General features: G+C 34.6%; 1 protein-coding gene across 1 annotated transcript in view; it reads left to right on the top strand.

The window, feature by feature from the left end:
* Positions 1–19,329, top strand: part of LOC142319507 (kinesin-like protein KIF11) — an 87,420-nt gene that overhangs the window by 57,329 nt on the left and 10,762 nt on the right. Inside the window, exons 14-15 of the mRNA XM_075356858.1 lie at positions 5,028–5,276; positions 16,624–16,800. Coding sequence (XP_075212973.1) covers positions 5,028–5,276; positions 16,624–16,800 — 426 coding nt within the window. The remainder of the gene's footprint in view (positions 1–5,027; positions 5,277–16,623; positions 16,801–19,329) is intronic.

Raw genomic sequence — 19,329 nt, 5'->3', positions numbered from 1 at the left:
CTATTAATCCTTTATTTTTTATTGCCATGCAGAAAACATGTTCGTTTCAAAATTTATTTGTTCATTAATGATTTATGAACAAAGAGATTTTTTATTTTTACATATTTGTAACTTTTCTCGTGCATTCATGTTTACAGACTTTATTACATGCTTTTATTGTCTTCATAGTTTCATCAGTTACATTATATTGATCTCCCATGTTTAAAATATGACATGCATAATTTGATTTTTCATGCTGATTCAATCATATAGCAGCTATATAGTTTGTAACCATTTTAAAAATATATTGTTTGGTCATTATACATATTATTACACAATTCGCAAGTCATTTTGTACTTACCAGGACTGTTTGTACTTATTTTTTTGATCAATATTTGTGTGAATTTTCATTTCTAAATTACTAGTTTTATAAGCTATTTGTGTGCCAGTTTTTTTTCCGAATAGATTTGTGATTTTGTAAGTTTCTGGTGCTTTATAGTTAAATAGCATATATTTTTTGTCCTTTATATAACTATTCTGCGAACTTAATTGTGTTTTTTGTATTTAAGAGTAACAAAATGTAATTGTGAGTAACAAATGTAAATATATATATATTGTATATATGTAACATACACATTAGGAGAAAAAATACACATCTTAAGGTGAACGTTGTGATAAATGTTTTGTTAATGTTATTTTGTTTCTAAATTATATATAAATTAATAATCACTCTGATGATTGCAATCTTTTCAACATTAGTATATTAGGAATGTAAATTAAATTTTACCACTTTCTGATTGCTAGTTTATTAATATTCATGGTTAGCAAAAAAAAATTTTTTTTTATCAAATTTGGATTTTTTACATACCTAGTTAAAGTGCAGTTAGATTTTTGTTTCACAAAAAAAAAGTCACAGTACTAGTTTTTAAATAAGAGTACATTTTAAATAAATTTTATGGTTTATTAAAGAAGTAAAGCATTTGAATAAAAATTATAATTTGAGCCTGATTTTGTGAGTCCAACTTTTCTTCTCTGTACAAGTAATACTTCTTATACATTAAATACAAAATTGTGATAAAATTTAAAGAACTCACTGTTGTCTAATAAAAAATATATAATGTGAAGCCTTAAATGGGGTGAGCATTTGTTACATAGATTAGTACTCTTAGATTTTATAACAGATTATGTTACGTGCTTTGGCTGTTTTTGTGGTATATTTTATTATAAACACATAAATGTATTTTAGATTGATCTTATTTGTGTAAATCAGAGATTAGATTAATCAGAGTAAAGAAGAAATTAATGAAAACGTTTATTAAAATTAATTATTTTATTATATATATATATATATATATATATATAGGGTGTCCCATATAAAACGCAACTCATCCATGAAATTTCAAAAGTTAAGCTTACTTCCTCCCCTACTCGTTACTGAAATGGACTCATCCAACATCTGAACATCGCGGCGACGCAGTAGAACACTATAGATAGTAACAACAATGCAATCGTAACGTTCAGTGTATTGCTAGAAACAAGATGGTGTTTTCGCTAGGTGAACGTGTTTTCATTGTTGAGTCGTACTTCAGTATGAAATCAGTGGTTGCAGTACCCAGATAAACCAACTCCTAACAAAAATCAGTATTAAGGTTAGTTGCAAAATTTAGAGAGACTGGTTCTGTTAATAATAAGGAACACAAAAGATCTGCATCAGCGTTGAATGCAGATACAGTCACTGAAATCAAAGACCGATTACCCACCTCGCCAAATAAATCGATCAGACGTTTGTCTGCTGAAATTAATTTGTCTAAATCAACTGTTCATCGGGCAACCAAACAATTACAATTACGTCCTTATCGCATTCAAACGGTTCATCAACTTCTTGAGCCCGACAAAGAAAAACGGCTACAATATTGTCAATGGTTCTGTCAATTTCTGCGCGAGGGAATTAATGTTTTGGATTTGTTAGTTTTCACAGATGAAGCATGGTTTCATTTGGATGGCTATGTAAACAGCCAAAACAGTAGAATTTGGAGTGATGAAAATCCCCACCTTTATCACGAAAAACAATTACACCCACAGAAGTTGGGCGTGTGGTGCACGATATCGCGGAAGAAAATAATCGGTCCTATTTTTTTCAAGTACACCATTAATGCAGAACGATATCAGGATATTTTATTTCAGTTCATTGCACTCTTGGAAGAGGAAGACAGACACTGCTGGCTACAACATGACGTTGCGACATCGCACTACGCAGGTTCAACTTCTGATTTCGTTGAGGAATTCTATGGTAATTGTGTTATCGGTTGAGGCTTGTGGCCACCAAGATCTCCAGATTTGACTGTGGCGGATTTTTTTCTATTGGGTTACCTCAAAGAAAAAGCCTACAGCAACAAACCACGAGCACTTGAACAATTGAAAGTCAATATTGAACAAGCTGTATTAAATATCCAGCCACAAACTTTGAAAAAAGTTGCAAGAAATACTATAAAAAGAATTGAAGCTTGTATTCAAGAAGATGGCGGCCACTTCCAACATTTACTCTAAATGTAAGGTAATGGATGGTAATAATAAAAATTACATTTAAATTTACACATGGTATTATTTCAATACCTACCAATATAAGGTTAGGTTGCGTTTTATATGGGACACCCTGTATATATATATTCACATTATTTTACTATGTAATATTTTATATTATATTTTAGGGAATTGCTTCATTTGAAGTGCATCCATTTCATTGTTGAACATACAGGGTGTTCAACTTAAAAGAGGCCCATGACTCAGCAGTTTATACTAAATGCATATATTGGTGTGAGATGAGGGAAATAATGTGGAAGTTGTTGCTAAGACTGGAGCAGAGTGGGAAGGACTGTTTATTGCCTGCACATTTGAGTATTGCCAGTCTGTGTCAAGCACTAGCTTTTGAAGAAGCTTGCATAATCGTGTGTTTGTTAAAATGTGGTTAACTGTTGAAAAACGTGTATTCAAGATGGAAACTTATTTAGAGACAAAATCTCTGAGTGCCAGTGAAAGTTCAGGAGAAATTTGAAAAGGAAGCACCAGTGAAAAGTGTTATTCAGATGTCATTTAAAGAATTTCTTGAGAAACAGGTTCAGTGTTACACCAGAAACGTTCCCAACACAGGTCAGTTTTGATGACTCACTTCGTACAGGCCATTAAAGCAGCAGTTACAATATCTCATAAATCTTTGCAGAGACTAAGCTGGGAAAAGAACATTTTACCAAGTTCAGCCCACATTGCAGTGAGAAGAATGCTGAAATGTTATCCGTATCAAATTCAGTTTTTCCATGAACTAACTAATTGCTGGTTATGCTTAGAGGGTTCACTACTGTTAATGGTTCAATAACTTCATTAGAGGCAACATTGGCATTTTAGATGAAATGTTTTTCACAGATGAAGCATGGTTTCGTTTCACCTTGATGCGTGTGTTATAGTCAGAACTACTGGGACCTGAGGTACTGAAAACCTGCATATTTTCTCTGAATTTTCCCTACAGCCACAAAAAATAGTATGGTATATGGTTTCAAGGCAATGAATATTAGAACCCTTGATCTTTGAAAAAACTGGATGCTGACGTCATCATGAAATTATCTAACAGTTCATAACCTTGACTGCTGGTTGCAACAGGGTAGCACCATTTGCCATACAGCACGCTGTACTATGGAGATGCTACAGGATTTTTTCAGTGGAAGAATCATTTCTAAAGGATTGTGGCCACCAAGATCTGATCTGACTAGTCCAGACTTCTTTCTGTGGGGTTACTGAAAATAAATTGTTTATAGGAGCAATCCACACATCTTCCAGGAATGGAAGACAAATTTTACCAATTCCATCCTGAAATAACCAGGATACAGCTAACAAGAGTACACCCAGGAACATAATCAAATGTTGAACAACTGCCTAGAAGTGGAAGGGCATCATTTTCAACACTTTCTGTAAATTATTATGTAAGTGTTTGCCAGTAAACTATTATTTGTAGACTAAACTAAGTGATGGGGCATCTTTTAATTTCAACACTCTGTATAATGAAATGGCTTGATTCTTTATGTAAATTTGAACTATATTAAGATTGATGTTAGTCATTGTATTCTGTGATCCAAGTGAAATGTTAACTGATTAGTTCCTTTACTATCCCTACTGTTGTATTTTTTTAATTGGTCAGGTAATCATTTTTCCCATCCAAAGAACCAGATTATAATAACATCAGAATGTACAGTCTTAAACTCTCCAAACTTCATTCCTGATTTAAATTCTTTCACACAAAAAAAATCTGTAACATACCAAATAAAATTTTATGTAAAAGCTTTAAAATAATGTTATATTTGAGTTTTTAGAATAAAATTCAGAGAAGATTCTTTTTAAAAAAAAATTAATCCAATAATTTCACTTGTTTTTATAAGTAAAAAATTACATAATCTCTCTTAATGTGCTATAATAATATAGTTAAAAATATGGTTAGTAACCGTTTCTGATAGCTCAATAATTTTATTTAGTTTTATTCATTAGTATGTTTTATTACTCGTAATTGAGAAAATGTTTACAATTTTTATTTATTTATTTAGTTTTATTTTATTTTTTGCTATATAATTAATTATTTAGCAAATGTAAGGCCTATTTAGTTTAAAGCAGACTACTAGGTTTGAAGTAAAACTGATAAATAATCCATTATTTTGGTGATAATACTTTAATTGCATTACTTTAATTTTCTAATTAGGTAGACATGTAATTTCATAGATTTAGTTGTGTTCAAAGGAACAAAAAAAATTAGTCATTGTCACCAAGTGATCCTAAATCAGTGTGTTTGAGATTTATCTTTTATTAGAAGGGTCTAATTGTTTAACTTGAAGGAAGGAGAATTACTATATTTATTTCCTAATTGATGTCCTACATCAAATAATAATAATATAATCTTTTCTTACAGAAAAATTGTAGAATATGAATAGAAATTGTTAGTTTTGCTGGAATTGTAATATAATTACATCATATAAAATAATTAAACTTCTGATTTTATAATTTAATGATAGGTTACAGACAAATTAATTAGTTGTGCGAAAGAAAATCTTCATAAAAAGGAGTTGATTCAAAGTGATTCTATTAGTATTGATTCGCAGAAGAACGATGAGCTTGGCAGAAGTGTTTTAAAAGAAATGCAGAACTTAAATAGCATTTTTATCAACTTAAGTAAGGATGTAAATATTATTCAAAATGAAGACAATACATTTTTGTCTTCTATTGATAATGTAAATAATCTGGTGGAAAATGCTTCTGAAAAAGTGAGTATATTATAATTATCTTTTTATTTGTAATAATTTGTAATAAAGGAATTAAGAGGTAATTGGCTGATAAATAGAATCTTGTTTCACTACATTTGAGGAATGAATTCTATTTGTTTTATCACTGAAAATGAATCTCAAATCAAATTCTACTTTATTCACACTTCTTACTTCATTTTTAGTATTAATACAGTAAAGTAAGCTATAGAAATTCAGGAATTTTTTCAGCTTTAATTTCAACCTTGATGACAGTTTTGTGTTGGTGTAATAGTTGTAAAGTTGTTAAATACTGCCTATTTCTCTTTAAAAGTTTTGGGAACAAGTCAAATCGTTATACCTAGTTAGTGTAAAATGTTTAAAATTTAAACTGTTTAAAATAGTTAATTTTCGCTCAAAATATTTTTAAAATCCAAAATTCAAAATCATGTGACTATTGTATTAGATTTTTAAGTACCTTATTTAAAACTATGTTTCAAGTTGCCACACTAAAATAAAACTATTTTTTTTTTTTTGTTTTAATAATATGTATAACAAATTTGACAAAAATGATAATTATTTTCCTTCAAAAAAGTTCATAAATATTTTAGATGTTGGATTCAAACAGTCATATTTCAATAATTTTTTTTTTACAGTAATAGAGGTACATAAATATTTTTTATAAGCTTTAAAAAAAGCATATGTGCCACTTTTCTTAACATAATAATTTTTTAGATATTAAAAAAAATTACCCCTTCCCACTCCATACAAAAAAGGAATCAATTTTTATAAGGAATTCACTTTCAACAAATGTAAACTTTTTAAATACGTGCAGATATTCATCAACTTTTCAGATACTTCTTGATGTAATCATTTATGTTTACTCTCTCCCTCTATGAATCATGAGACCTTGCCGATGGTGAGGGCACTTGAGTGCTCAGTGATACAGAGTAGCTGGACCGAAGGTGTAACCATATTGGGGAGGTATCTGTTGAGAGCCAGACTAAGAAATGATTCCTGAAAGAGGGCAGCAGCTCTTTCATTAGTTGTTAAGGGTGTACGCCAGGACGACATCAACATCATCTAATCTTAGTATTGCGCAGCTGAAAGGAATGGAAAACTACAGCGGCTTTTTTCCCAAGAAAATGTAGTTCACTGAATTTCATATTCAGAAAGATGGAGGCACCTTTCTTGTTAAAATATTCCGTAGGTAAACCAGTCCCCTGTTCGGATCTCCTGGTGGGGACTACTTAAAAAGGGGTCACCAGAAAATTAAAAAAATAACGAGTCGGAGCGTGGAATGCTAGAAGTCTAAAAAAAGGTTGGTTGGTTTGAAAATTTAAAGAGGGAAATGGATAGGATAAATGTAGATGTAGTAGGAATTAGTGAGGTTCAGTGGAAAACGACTTTTGATCAGGTGATTTTAGAATAATTAACTCAGCTTCAAATAATGGGCAGGAGTAAGTGTAGTAATGAACAAGAAGATAGAGAAGAGAGTAGAGTGTTTCAAAATGCATAGCGATAGAATTATTGTAATAAGGATAACAAGTGCTCATGATGATGATGAGGTAGAGTGTGTACAAAGAAATAGACGAAGCAATTAAACACGTAAAAAGGGATGAAAATTTAATAATAGTTGGAGATTGGAATGCAAACATTGGAAAAGGCAAGGAAGGAAATATAGTGGGTGAATACAGAATGGGCAAAAGGAATGAAAGAGGGGACCAACTTATTGAGTTTTGCATAACGTATAATTTAGTAATTGCCAACAACCGGTTTAAAAATCACAACAGATGAATATATACATGAAAAAAGCCAGGTGAACTACAAGATATCAGATTATATCATGGTTAAATAAAGATTTAGAAATCAACTTGTCGTCTGCAAAGCATATCCAGAAGTAGACATTGATAGCAACCACAATTTAGTGATAATGAAATGTAGATTGGGGTTTAAAAACCTGAAGGAAAGGTGTCAGATGAATCGATGGAATTTAGAGAAGCTTGTGGAAGAGGAGGTAAAGAAGATTTTTGAGGAGGACATTGCAAGAGGTCTGATTAAAAAAGATAAGGTAGAAATTATAGAAGAATGGGAAAATGTTAAAAAGGAAATTCTTAGATCAGCAGAAGCGAACTTAGGCGGAACAAAAAGAACTGATAAAAAACCTTGGATGTCGGAGGATATATTGCAGCTGATGGATGAATGTAGAAAGTATAAAAATGCTAGTGATGAAGGTAAAAGGAACTATTGACAATTAAGAAATACTATAAACAGGAAGTGGAAATTAGTGAAAGAAGAGTGAATTAAAGAAAAGTGTTCAGAAGTGGAAAGAGAAATGAACACTGGTAAAATAGACGGAGAATACAGGAAAGTTAAGGAAAATTTTGGGGTGCATAAATTAAAATCTAATTTGTTAAAAAAAAAGATGGTATACCGATTTAAAATATGAAAGACAAAGTCAATAGGTGAGTGTAATATATTGAAGAGTTATACGGAGGAAATGAATTAGAAAACAGTGTTATAGAGGAAAAAAAGGAAGTTGAAGAGGATGAAATGGGAGAAACAATACTGAGATCTGAATTTAAGGAGCATTAAAAGATTTGAGTGGCAGAAAGGCTACTGGAATAGACAGAATACCTGCAGAATTACTGTGCAGCTGAGGAAGCGATTGATAGATTATACAAACTGGTGTGTAATATTTACAAAATAGGGGAAGTTCCATCAAACTTCAAAAAGAGTGTTGTAGTCATGATACCAAAGAAAGCAGGAGCAGATAAATGTGAAACAGAACAATTAGCTTAACTAGCCATGCATCAAAAATCTTAACTAGAATTCTGTACAAAAGAATTGAGAGGAGAGTGGAAGAAGTGCTAGGAGAAAACCAGTTTAGTTTCAGGAAAAGTACAGGGACAAGGGAAGCAATTTTAGGGCTTAGATTAATAATAGAAGTAAGATTAAAGAAAAACAAACCAACATACTTGGCATTTATAGACCTAGAAAAGGCATTTGATAACGTAGAATGGAATAAAATCTTCAGCATTTTTAAAAAATTAGGGTTCAAATACAGAAATAGAAGAACGATTGCTAACATTTACAGGAACCAAACAGCAACAGTAATAATTGAAGAACATAAACAAGAAGTCGTAATAAGAAAGGGAGTCTGACAAGGATGTTCCCTATTTCTGTTAATTTTTAATCTTTATGTAGAACTAGTAGTTAATGATGATAAAGAACAATTTAGATACGGATTAACAGTACAAGATGAAAAGATAAAGATGCTACTATTTGCTGATGATATAGTAATTATAGTTGAGAGTAAAAAAGATTTAGAAGGAACAATGAACGACATTGATGAAATCCTGCGTAAGAACTACTGCATGAAAATAAACAAGGAGAAAACGAAACTAATGAAATGTAGAAATAATGAAGATGGACCATTGAATATAAATATAGGACGAGAAAAGATTATGGAGGTAGAAGAAATTTGTTATTTGGGAAGTAGCACTACTAAAGATGGACAAAGCAGGAGCGATATAAAATGCCAAATAGCACAGGTGAAACAAGCCTTCAGTCAGAAATATAAATGTCAGGCAAAGATATTTGAAAGTATATGTTTGGAGTGTAGCTTTATATGGAAGTGAAAATTGGATGATCAGAGTACCTGAGAAGAAAAGATTAGTTTGAAATGTGGTGCTGTAGGAGAATGTTAAAAATCAGATGGGTGGATAAAGTGACAAAAATTTGGGTGGAAATATATGAAAAAATTGTACAGGCAGGCAACATTTAGAATATGTAAAATAAATTTTTAGGGATATAGGATGTAAGGGGTATATTGAAATAAAACTACTAGTCCTAGATAGGGAATCTTGGAGAGCTGTATCAAACCAGTCAAATGACTGAAGATAAAAAAAATTCTCTAAAATGCTGATGATAAGAAAGTTTATTTTTCTTCTTTTTTTAAAAAGAAAAAACCGTTATTAATGTAAAAAGAATACATGACAGTTAGGGGCCATAATCAAACAGGTGACCTGATGTAACGGTATTAATAAGTATATAATTTCTAATTAATACATTTAATTTAATTTTTTTCTACAGCTAGGTAAGATTGGGTAGCCTTTAAGTATTTACATCTCCCATGTTAAGTCTTTTTTTTGAAGTTGTGATATTTTTCTTTAAGTTTTTTTAAAAATTTATTTTAAAGTTATTTTCAAGTTGTCCCACTGCCTATTTTCAGTTAATTATTATTATCTTTTATGACTGCATAGGATCACTTTAGTGTCCATTATCCAAGTCTCTTCAATGGGACTGTTTGGGCCTTGCATTTCCCCCAGTACTTTTTCATACGTTCCGATCTTGTGCCTTTTCTAGTGTTGAAAATGTTTTTGTTGTGAGTGTGAAGCGAGTGTTGATTTTCTTGTTTAATTTTTCTCTTATCTGTGGTCTCTTCTGGTGTAAGGCCAATTTCCTTCAGATCCTCTCTTACTTCTCTACTCTATCTGCATCCTGTCCTGGTGTTTTTCAAGGCAAGATTGTACTGTACTAGCTGTTTCAGAAGTTTTGAATCCTCATGATATGGCCAAAGAATGCTAGTCTCCTCTTGTGATGGTATCAGTGAAGGGTTCTAATTCTTTGTACATGGCTTTGTTGGACACAATCTACCACTGTCTGTCTTTCTGGTTTTTATTGATGCAGGTTCTTCAAATTCTTTCAGTTTTCTGGAATCTGTTGTCTGTCTTTGATTGTTTGTTCAGGTGAAAGAGGGTTTCTGCCGCATAAGTGGCTTCTGGTTACATAACTGTGTTGTAGTGTCTTAGTTTTGCATTTATTGATAGGAATCTTTTATTGTATGTAAGTGTACCAGGTTAATTTTTGAGCTTTTGCTAGTTTGTGTCTTATTTGGATTGAGGTTTTTTTTTGTTTAGGTTGTTTGTTATTATTTCTCAGAGGTATTTAAATTGTATTACTATTCTGATTTTATACCATTTATGTTTACTTCTTTTAATTTTGTTGGTTTTTTGAATATAATTTCTAGGTTTTCGAATGATATTTTGAGGCCAATTTTATTTGCAATGTTTTGAAATTCTAATATCAGTGATTAAGCTTCGTCAATGTCATTTGCTAGCAGTGGCAAGTCATTGCCAAAAAAAGTAGTTTGTTTTGATTTTTTAGCCCATTTTTACTTTTTGAGGATATTTTTTGAGCCATTCCCTCATTACCATTTCTAGAGCATAATTGAATAATAGCGGTAAGAGCTCATTTCCTTGACGCAGTCCTGTTTTGATTTCAAATGTTTCTGAGAGCTCACCTTTGAATTTTACCTTCGACTTAGTGTTTGTGAGGGTTAGTTTATTAATTTGGTTTGTAGTTTAGTCCGAAGTATCATAGACACTTTGTGGGAAGGCGCTAATGACCAAAGTAGTCGATGCCCTGCAAACCTCAATAAAAATAAAAAAATCTATAGGCAATAAATGACGTACATTAATTAAGCCAGTTTGTGTTATTGCTAATGAATTTTGTTTTCAGGAGATTCGTATTTTTAACTTTATATATTTTTCTGACTCTTGTAAGAGAATTTTTTTCTGTATATCCTTATCCATTTTACTTCATTATATGTTTTTTTTTAAAATATGAGACATTTTTCTGATCATACAATAATTTTATTTCTCATTAACTCAAAATGGTCATTTATTTAATTTTATTTGTACACTAATTTTTTGGGGTCAATCTACAGTAACTTTACTGTTTAGATCTGCATCCTTATTATGATGCAGGAGGATGGTTGGCAAGACAGTAAGGTAGTTAAACAATTATGCTTTCTTATTAATATCCTTTTTATGTTAAATTGTCAAAATTTAATATATTAAGAAACTAATGATAAATTCATTACATAGGAAATTCAACTGTCCCTATCTTTTCTTGTTTTATAGCAAATGGTATACATTTGATGGTTTAAATTTTATGTAAAATTAAAACCATCAAATTAACAAATTACTAAATTTATATAAATATAATGAAAAAAAAAAAAATTTTTGATTATAGCATGATTTTTTTAGCTTTGTTTTGTTTCGGTAATAAATTTAAGACTCTTGAAAGTTTTAAAGTTATTATTTATAATGAAAAACTTACCTATAGAAAACTGATGAAACTAAAAAGAAAAACTTTAATCTAAAACGAACACATTTTAAACTAACAAGAATGAGTAGATTGTAACTTTTTTTATGTAGGAGAGGGAAAATCTGCAACCAGATGTCCAGCAGCCTGTACTGCTGGGTGTGTGGGGTTTCCTGCCATAGCAGTGACCCACTAAAAACACTCCCCTTCTCACCACATGACCCATGCCACACGGCAACGGTACTATCCCCAGGTATTCGTCGCCACCACGTTTGTCTACAAGCACTTTCCATGCTGCCCTTCCGTGAGGGCATCCAGCATCCCGTGGAAGCACCTAATGACGGCGGTCCTATTGGATCACCACCACCCACCCCTGAAAGGCCAAGTACTACCCTGTGTTCAGACTTCTTCCCCTCAAATTTCTTTCAGAATACTCTTTGATACAAAGTCGAACATCTATTCCAACCATCCTTTGACCCCATTATTGTTGCCATCACCTCCTTAGGTAATATGTCCTCATCGAATGGTCTTTCTAACTCCCATATTGGACACCTCAGAAAGATATGCTCAGTATTGTCCGTACCCTCACAATACTTGCATGTTGTCGATGTACGTCTTATGGTATGGAGGTAGACCCCAAACGTTCCATGGCCTGAAAGCCGCTGGACCATTCAGAAATCCACCTCCATGTGTCTCCTATTGACTCAGGTCCTTTTGGATGGTGTTAGACAATGCGTCCACCTTTTGGTCACCGCTTCGTCCCACCTCTCTTGCCAAGTTGCCAAGTCATCTACCAAGTCCCTCTTAGCCTCCTTGGGATCCCTGCCTTCATGTCTAGCTAAATACTCTTCCGCCAGGAGATCCACAGGTGGCATTCCGTTGATCATCAGGAAGCCTCTAGGGGGGACACCTTCCTGTACACCTAGACTACTCTCAGTGCCAGTCTCTGATAAATAATGTGCACCCTTTGCCTACTGCGCTTTATTTTAAGAGATCCATACCATACTGGTGCCATGTACATCATGACAGAGGTCACTGTGGCTTACTATAACTTTCCTCTTAGAGATTCTTGGATTCTTAGACATTCACTGTCAATCTGGTTACCGCCAAAGTGATCCTTTCAGCCTTCTTGCATATTTCTGCCACATGTGCTGTGAACCCCTCCGTCCTGTTGAGCCAGACACGAGATATCTGGCTCTCTCAGAGAAGGTCATCTCAGCTCCCTTCATTCTAATCATGAAGGTTGGCACCCTTCTCCGTCCCATCATGAGCACCACTTCTTTTTTATTGGCTGAGATTGTTAGGCCCTTTTTAGCTATCCATCCCACCACTTTCTAAAGTTTTGGCTAATTGCCTCACCTGCTCTATCGTACGTGCCTTAAAACTATCGTCAGGTTGTCAGCAAACGCCAATGGAAGTTTAGGCTCAACAGTCCATCAAAAGCCACATTCCAGAGCAGGGGGTCCACTATCAACCCTTGGAACACCCCCCACTCTATGACCATGACTTCCCCCTCCTCCTCTCTTGAAACAGCCACCATTTCCCTGTGTCAGGTACTCTTTGACCATCCTGACCAGGTAAGAATCCACCTTTCTTTCCATCAAGGGTCTCAAAATTGCATCCCAATAAACACTATTTAATGCGTTCTCTATGTCAGCGAAGTTTATTAGTGGTATACTTCTCCTGTGTCTGTTACCTGTCGCTAACACATTCACCAACTCCATTACTCTATTGATCACTCGTATGGTTGACTTTTTTTTTCTAAATCCAAATTGGCTGTCTGAGAGGCCTCCATGCCTTCCTAGTTCAATCTCTAATAAACGAGCCAGCAGGGCTTTAAAGATTTTCCATAATGTATTGATTAGCATTATGGGTCTATACCCCTTCTCCTTAGGTACCAAGATCAATCTGGCCAATTTCCAGTTCCTGGGTATCTTCTCTTGGCAAATAGCTCTGTCAAAGACCTTTAATACAACTCCTCCTAATTGCCTCAATTTCAGGGGACCACCAATACAGTGGTCTCTGTTCCTTCTTGGCATACTGATCTCCCAGTGCCTCCCTCCAGGTCTCTACTATTATCTCATGTAGTACCATGGGCTCTATACGCTCAGTGCCTTGTTCTGCCACCTTCTTTATAAATATACTTCACAGTTCTGGTATCTAAGACTGCCTCAACCTCCATGAAATGGCCATCTTCATACATCGCTCAGTATCTCCTACTCCATGACACGTCATTGGACCTCTCTCCCCCATGACCTTTTCACAAAGGTTAAGTCGAGGGTAAATCTCCTACCACCCCTCTGGAATGTATGCACTCCAAAGTTGTTTACACAAACCATGCATAACGAGGCCATTACTTCTACCAGTATTCGTCCTCTTGCATCAGATAATTCACAACCCAGTTCTGGGATTTTGCATTAAAATCCCCACATACAACTATTGGACCTATACGTTTCCTCATGTCCGCTGATAAATCATCCACCATATCAGTGAATTCCTCCAACGGAATATTGGGAGAAGTGTAGTAACTATATTGAAACACTCCAGCCACCTGGACCCAAGCAATCCTTTACGTCTACCTCTACCACCAGATACGTTCCTTCTAGGCACCATTGCAACAGCACATGTAACTTCATCATCTGCATACCAGCCACCTCTATTAACAACACCCAGGTTCAGTTCAGAGACCATTAGGACTTGCACCTCGTAATCTCCGGCCAAGCCCCACAGAAGATCATGTGAGTGCCTTGATCGATTCATGTTTAGTTGTAGTATCTTGATTGATACTTGCATAACAATTGCCAGATATGGCCCTCTGCCCCACATTTTCTACATACTGCCAACTCTCTTTTGCATCTAGCCTTAAAGTGGCCTTCCTTCCCACAGTTGAAACAATTTCTTGTCTGATCCAGACACTTGGACGCCTTGTGCCCAAGATCCCAGCAATGATATGACTTTTTGCATACATATCCTCTGTGACTCTGCAGGAGATAACTCCAGTTCTCAAACGCCCCTTCTGCATAAGCAGCTTTTGCAATAACTGCTGAGGCCACTTGTATTCCTGAATGGGCTGGTCTGAGCTTTATCACCTGCTCCAAATCTTCCTCCACTCCAATAGCTTCTTTCACCACCTAGATAACTTCATCGTTAGGGCATCATTATCCCATATATTGATTCTCTGCATCCTCTCTCTTTTTTTAAGAGCAACTTTTACTCCTGAAGCTTTCTTAATAATATATATATATATCTGCTTCATCTTTAATGCGGATCAGAAGATCCTCCCCTTGCCCTTTATTAACCAAGAAGATCTCTGGATCCCCTTCTCAGACCACTCCTTTTCAGTAGGTCAGCGAAGGTTTTTTCCCTGGTTTTCCACTGCCTTAACCACTGTTGTTTTGGCCCTATCCATTGCTGGCTGTTCACTGATCATTCTCTCCTAGCTGTGTTCCTACCCTCTCTCTCTACATATAGCCTCAAAGTGCCGTTGGTTCAACGGCCCGCATATTCCAGAATCTTCCTTGTGACCTTGCTGTGTCTCCTTCCTCCATACCAAAAACCAGGTTGGAGGAATATCTCTTCGATTCCTTTCCTTATATGGGGTATGTTACTCTTCCCCACCTACAAATTAATAATTAGCATAAACACTTTCTTCACAAAATCCGCTATGTCCTCACCCTGAAGAACCGTTGCCGCCTCTGCAGACAATCAGTTGACCTAGTTTCAAAAATCCTGCAAACTCTATGAACAGCAAGAGTCCGCCACTCTATGAACAGATTCAGAGACCCTACTCTTTGGTTTGGCTAAGTCAACACCACCACTAGGTCTTTCTTCCTCTCGGTAAATACTGACTCTTTCAACTCTCTCGCCCTCTGAAACCAGTCATTGCTCCACCTGGTGGTCACCAGGCATCAACTTCATCATTGTGAATTCTTTCAAACTGCCATAGCAGTTCCTAATTACTACATCTTTTTTGGTCTAACACGCCACCTCTTTGACCTCCATCTTCCTCTCAAATTGCTGCGACTCCACAAATGCCCTGAAGGCCAATACCACTTTTTCCATATCACCAGCAATTTTTTTTAATTTTCTTGCCTTCTGACTTTTTCTGGCATGTTTCATTAAGCACCAATAATGCTGATAAGCTCTTTCATGTATTTTACCAATTCATCATGTGGAGTACATAGTGTTCTCTCTTCCTGCGCCCTTGCAGACTCCTCACCTGCTTTAGAGGAGCAACTCCTTTTCCTGCGCTGCCTAGTCGTTTTGCCAGTTACTGCACCATCAACAGAATTGCTAATGGCTGACTCTCGAGAGCTGCATGCATACTGCAACACCTGTTGTTGCTGGGTCCTGTTTCTTTTCACCATTATGGTTAGCAGGAGGTTCCTACCAGCTTAACACTAGACTTAAGTGCTAGTCCACTCAATTCCTATCATTTTGACACCTCACAAACCTATTTCAGAGGGGGAGTCAGTAAAATGTATCAGCCCAAATCCGGGGTAGGATTTTTGGGACTGGTCAGGATCAGGATAGATCGGTAAGGGATTCACCAGTGAGCACGGGATAGAAGCTTCCACCTAGTAAGCCCGCGGGACTTGGAGAATAATTAACACTAGGACCCACCTCAACAGTCGGTAAAATTTTACAAGAACTTGTTTACTTGTACATAGATGATGTCACAATCCTGTATTTGAATGCCAATAGACCTAGAAAAATTTCAACTGAATAACTAGGTTATGTCGACTCTCATTTAGTACTGTTTCTTATGGAAGAAACCGACACTTCACTAAAAATCAAAATAGATCATAAATCCGTTAGCCAAAAATCATGAAATTTTACACAAATCATCATTACTATTCTTCAACAAAATTCAATCGACAAAACCAATATAAGAAACCAATCCAATTATACAAAATTCGCAGAGCGGTAAACAGCACATGTTCCCACAATGAGATCTCCAACTCAACTCACAAGTTACGATTGTAACTTGCCTAGAGACATATGAGCTAGCTCTCATAAAAAAACCTTTTTTATGGTTAAAAGTAAGAGAAAGTTTATTAATAATTAAGGATATGAACTGAACTATCATTTGTATTAAAATGATATATAGAACAAGTAAAGATACCATCAGTTAAGGTACAGAGCTTCTTGTTGGCAATGTTAAATCTTCATATAGAGATTACTGATTTCTTAAGAAATCACAGTTAAAAAAATTATAATGTTTTTATTCACTATATCTTGTTTCCATTTGTATTTGCAGGTTAGCAATACTGTTAATAAATATAAAACTACCTTAAAACAGTTGGACAGTGATTGTACTGCACTCAAAAGGGATTTCATATCAAAATTTGTGAAAATTGAGCAGAATATAGAAAAATTTGATCAGGAGGTTACAAATAATTCTTCTAGTTTATTTGATGGCATATATTGTACACGGGTAATTAATTATTAATTTTTGTTTTTTATATTCAAATGTGTTATTTATCATTATTTTAGGATAAGTTATCCGTCGCTATAGTGATGCTTTAAACTGCAACAGTGAGTATTAAAGCATCTTCTGATTGACTGCATTCATACGCATCATACAGGCTGACATGAATGTCAGCCTCGTAGAACTAATCTCTTTCAGTAATATTTACGTTGACTTACTTATTTCCCTGTAATTTATCCTCGAGCGTATTGTGCTGAATGTCATCAACCTCATCTCGGCTATTGTGTTGAAGAGATGGCAAACTAAAATTTAACATAGCATAAACACAACACTACCATGTATCTGATAAGATTTCAGGGTTTCAAGAATGAACATAGTTTTTATTTTGAAGCACTCAATAGTGTTAGTGTTTTATGTGTAATCTTTAAATGACAACAATTAAGTTTTAGTTTCACATTTTCCATCAGATAGTAGCCATGTTAAACAATTGCACAGACCAAGCTGTTATGAAGTTCAAATTGAGTCCATTGACTGATAAGGAGAAATTTAATCCACTTACAGATTACATCTGTAATCTTTTGTTTGTATATAAAGACTTAGGTCTTTATATACAAACAAAAGATTCAGTGGTGAATCTGCGAGAAGTGTCATCATACTATAAAAAAAAAAGAATTAGCCACGTACTGTAAGGCAATTTCTTTTCAAATTTTAAAAAACATACTGTAAATTCTACACATCAATTGTTTAGTTTTCATATTTGATTTAAAAGAAGATATCACCTTAAATTTAGTTTATAAAAATTAATAAACAAAACTTTGTAAATAAATTAGTTATTTGTAATTTAACTTATCCACCAACTAGTGAATATGAAGCACCCTGAATCAGAATAAAGATTCGTTGTTCTTGAACCACATAGCTAAGCAGTATTTAGTTTTCTCAAAATGTTGATTGATAAAAATCGTAGATTCCATAGATAATTTTTATGTACTTACAAAATTAATATATTGGTCAAAAGTTAATATCTAATAACAAAGTGATTAACTGGTGGTAACTTTTGATGTGGTACAGCTTTTGTGTGTTTTACAGTGTAGTATAATACAAAATGGATTTTCCCCTGATACTAACCTACATTATTTGCTAAATTCCTGGCAATCTGATATCAGGTACTTGTTACTTCCTAAAATGGTTTTAACCAATCTTAAGATCCCGTGTCAAGTTTATTAATGAAAATGAAGTAACATTACTGAAATGGGTAGGCACACCCCTTCTATATACTAAAATATATGACTTGTCATTAAGTTAAAATTTATGCAATTTGCTGTCATACCAAGATCACTGAATGCCAGCAAGTACCTGTCCACCATATTACAGCACTTGAGCAATATTTGACCAGTGGCCAACCATTTCTCAAGGGTAGCTTCCTACAACAAGAAGTTGTAGAAGTCTTATATCCTTAAACTACTGATGCTGGTTGAACAAAGCAATGACATCAAGGAACTCCTACACGGTCCGAAAATGCAGCTCAAGCCACATTGAGTCGCCATTTATGAGTGGTTAATATTCCCCTTGACCTCTTAAGTTCTGGGGTGGTCTGAGTCTCCCCCCCTGGGCAATCGAACATCATATTTTCGTTCGACCGCACCTCCCCCTAGATGCACAGTTGCCAGGTGGAACTGAAACAAATATTGGTTCAAATTCACCTGGTTGGAGAGCACTTGGGCTCCCGCTGCTCTTAAAAATGAACTTGAGGCGTACCATCCCCCCAAGTCCTGTATACATCTATACAAGGACCTATTTTAGTTGTGGCATGCCATTCTTGCTGTCATGCTTCCATTGTGAGGCTGTAAAGCCTCCTCCGCAGGCGGCAGATGGGCAACTGTTCAAAATTTAGAACCAATGCATTGCGATCACCGTTCCGCTCTAGTACAGGCTTGGCTCAAAACTGCATCCCAAATTCCTTGGCATCCCTACCTCTTCACAATTTCTATGGCCACCCAAATTTTCACGTGAAGCCATTAAAAGATGGAAGTAGATAGTGTAAAGCAGCAAACAACTATCCTTTTTTGACAAGATGCTTTTTTTTCAGAAAGTGTGCTTTTTTTATAGTCCTAAAGAAGCCACATTTTTCCACCTTTATTTCTTTTACCAAACAGAATTTCCTGACTAAATTAGAGATTTTCATATCTTCCAGAGACATGCTCTAAAGATATTGAAGTGCCTTTGAGCAAAGACTTCACATTCAAGATTGATGTGTTCTGTGATCTCTGGAAACTTCATTTCAAATGGTCTATATCCAGTAATATAAAATGGTAATAATCTGAAGAAATTATGTAGAGATAATGAAGATTATCATCAAATTTTTTTAAAAACTGTATACATCTAGTGATAAAAACCTGTTCTTGCTTTAAGAACAGATTAGATTTTTCTTTACACTGAAAACAATTGATATGACATGAAGAAGAATTTATATGATATGATATGAAGTAGGAAAATTACTTCATTTAGCAACCCAGCTTCAAGAAACATGGTTTGAGA

This window comes from Lycorma delicatula, chromosome 2 (assembly GCF_047948215.1).
Source record: "Lycorma delicatula isolate Av1 chromosome 2, ASM4794821v1, whole genome shotgun sequence".
In the NCBI taxonomy this organism is placed as follows: domain Eukaryota; kingdom Metazoa; phylum Arthropoda; class Insecta; order Hemiptera; family Fulgoridae; genus Lycorma; species Lycorma delicatula.
Note: the sequence above shows the minus strand (reverse complement) of the source record. Positions and strands in the feature narration are given on the sequence as shown.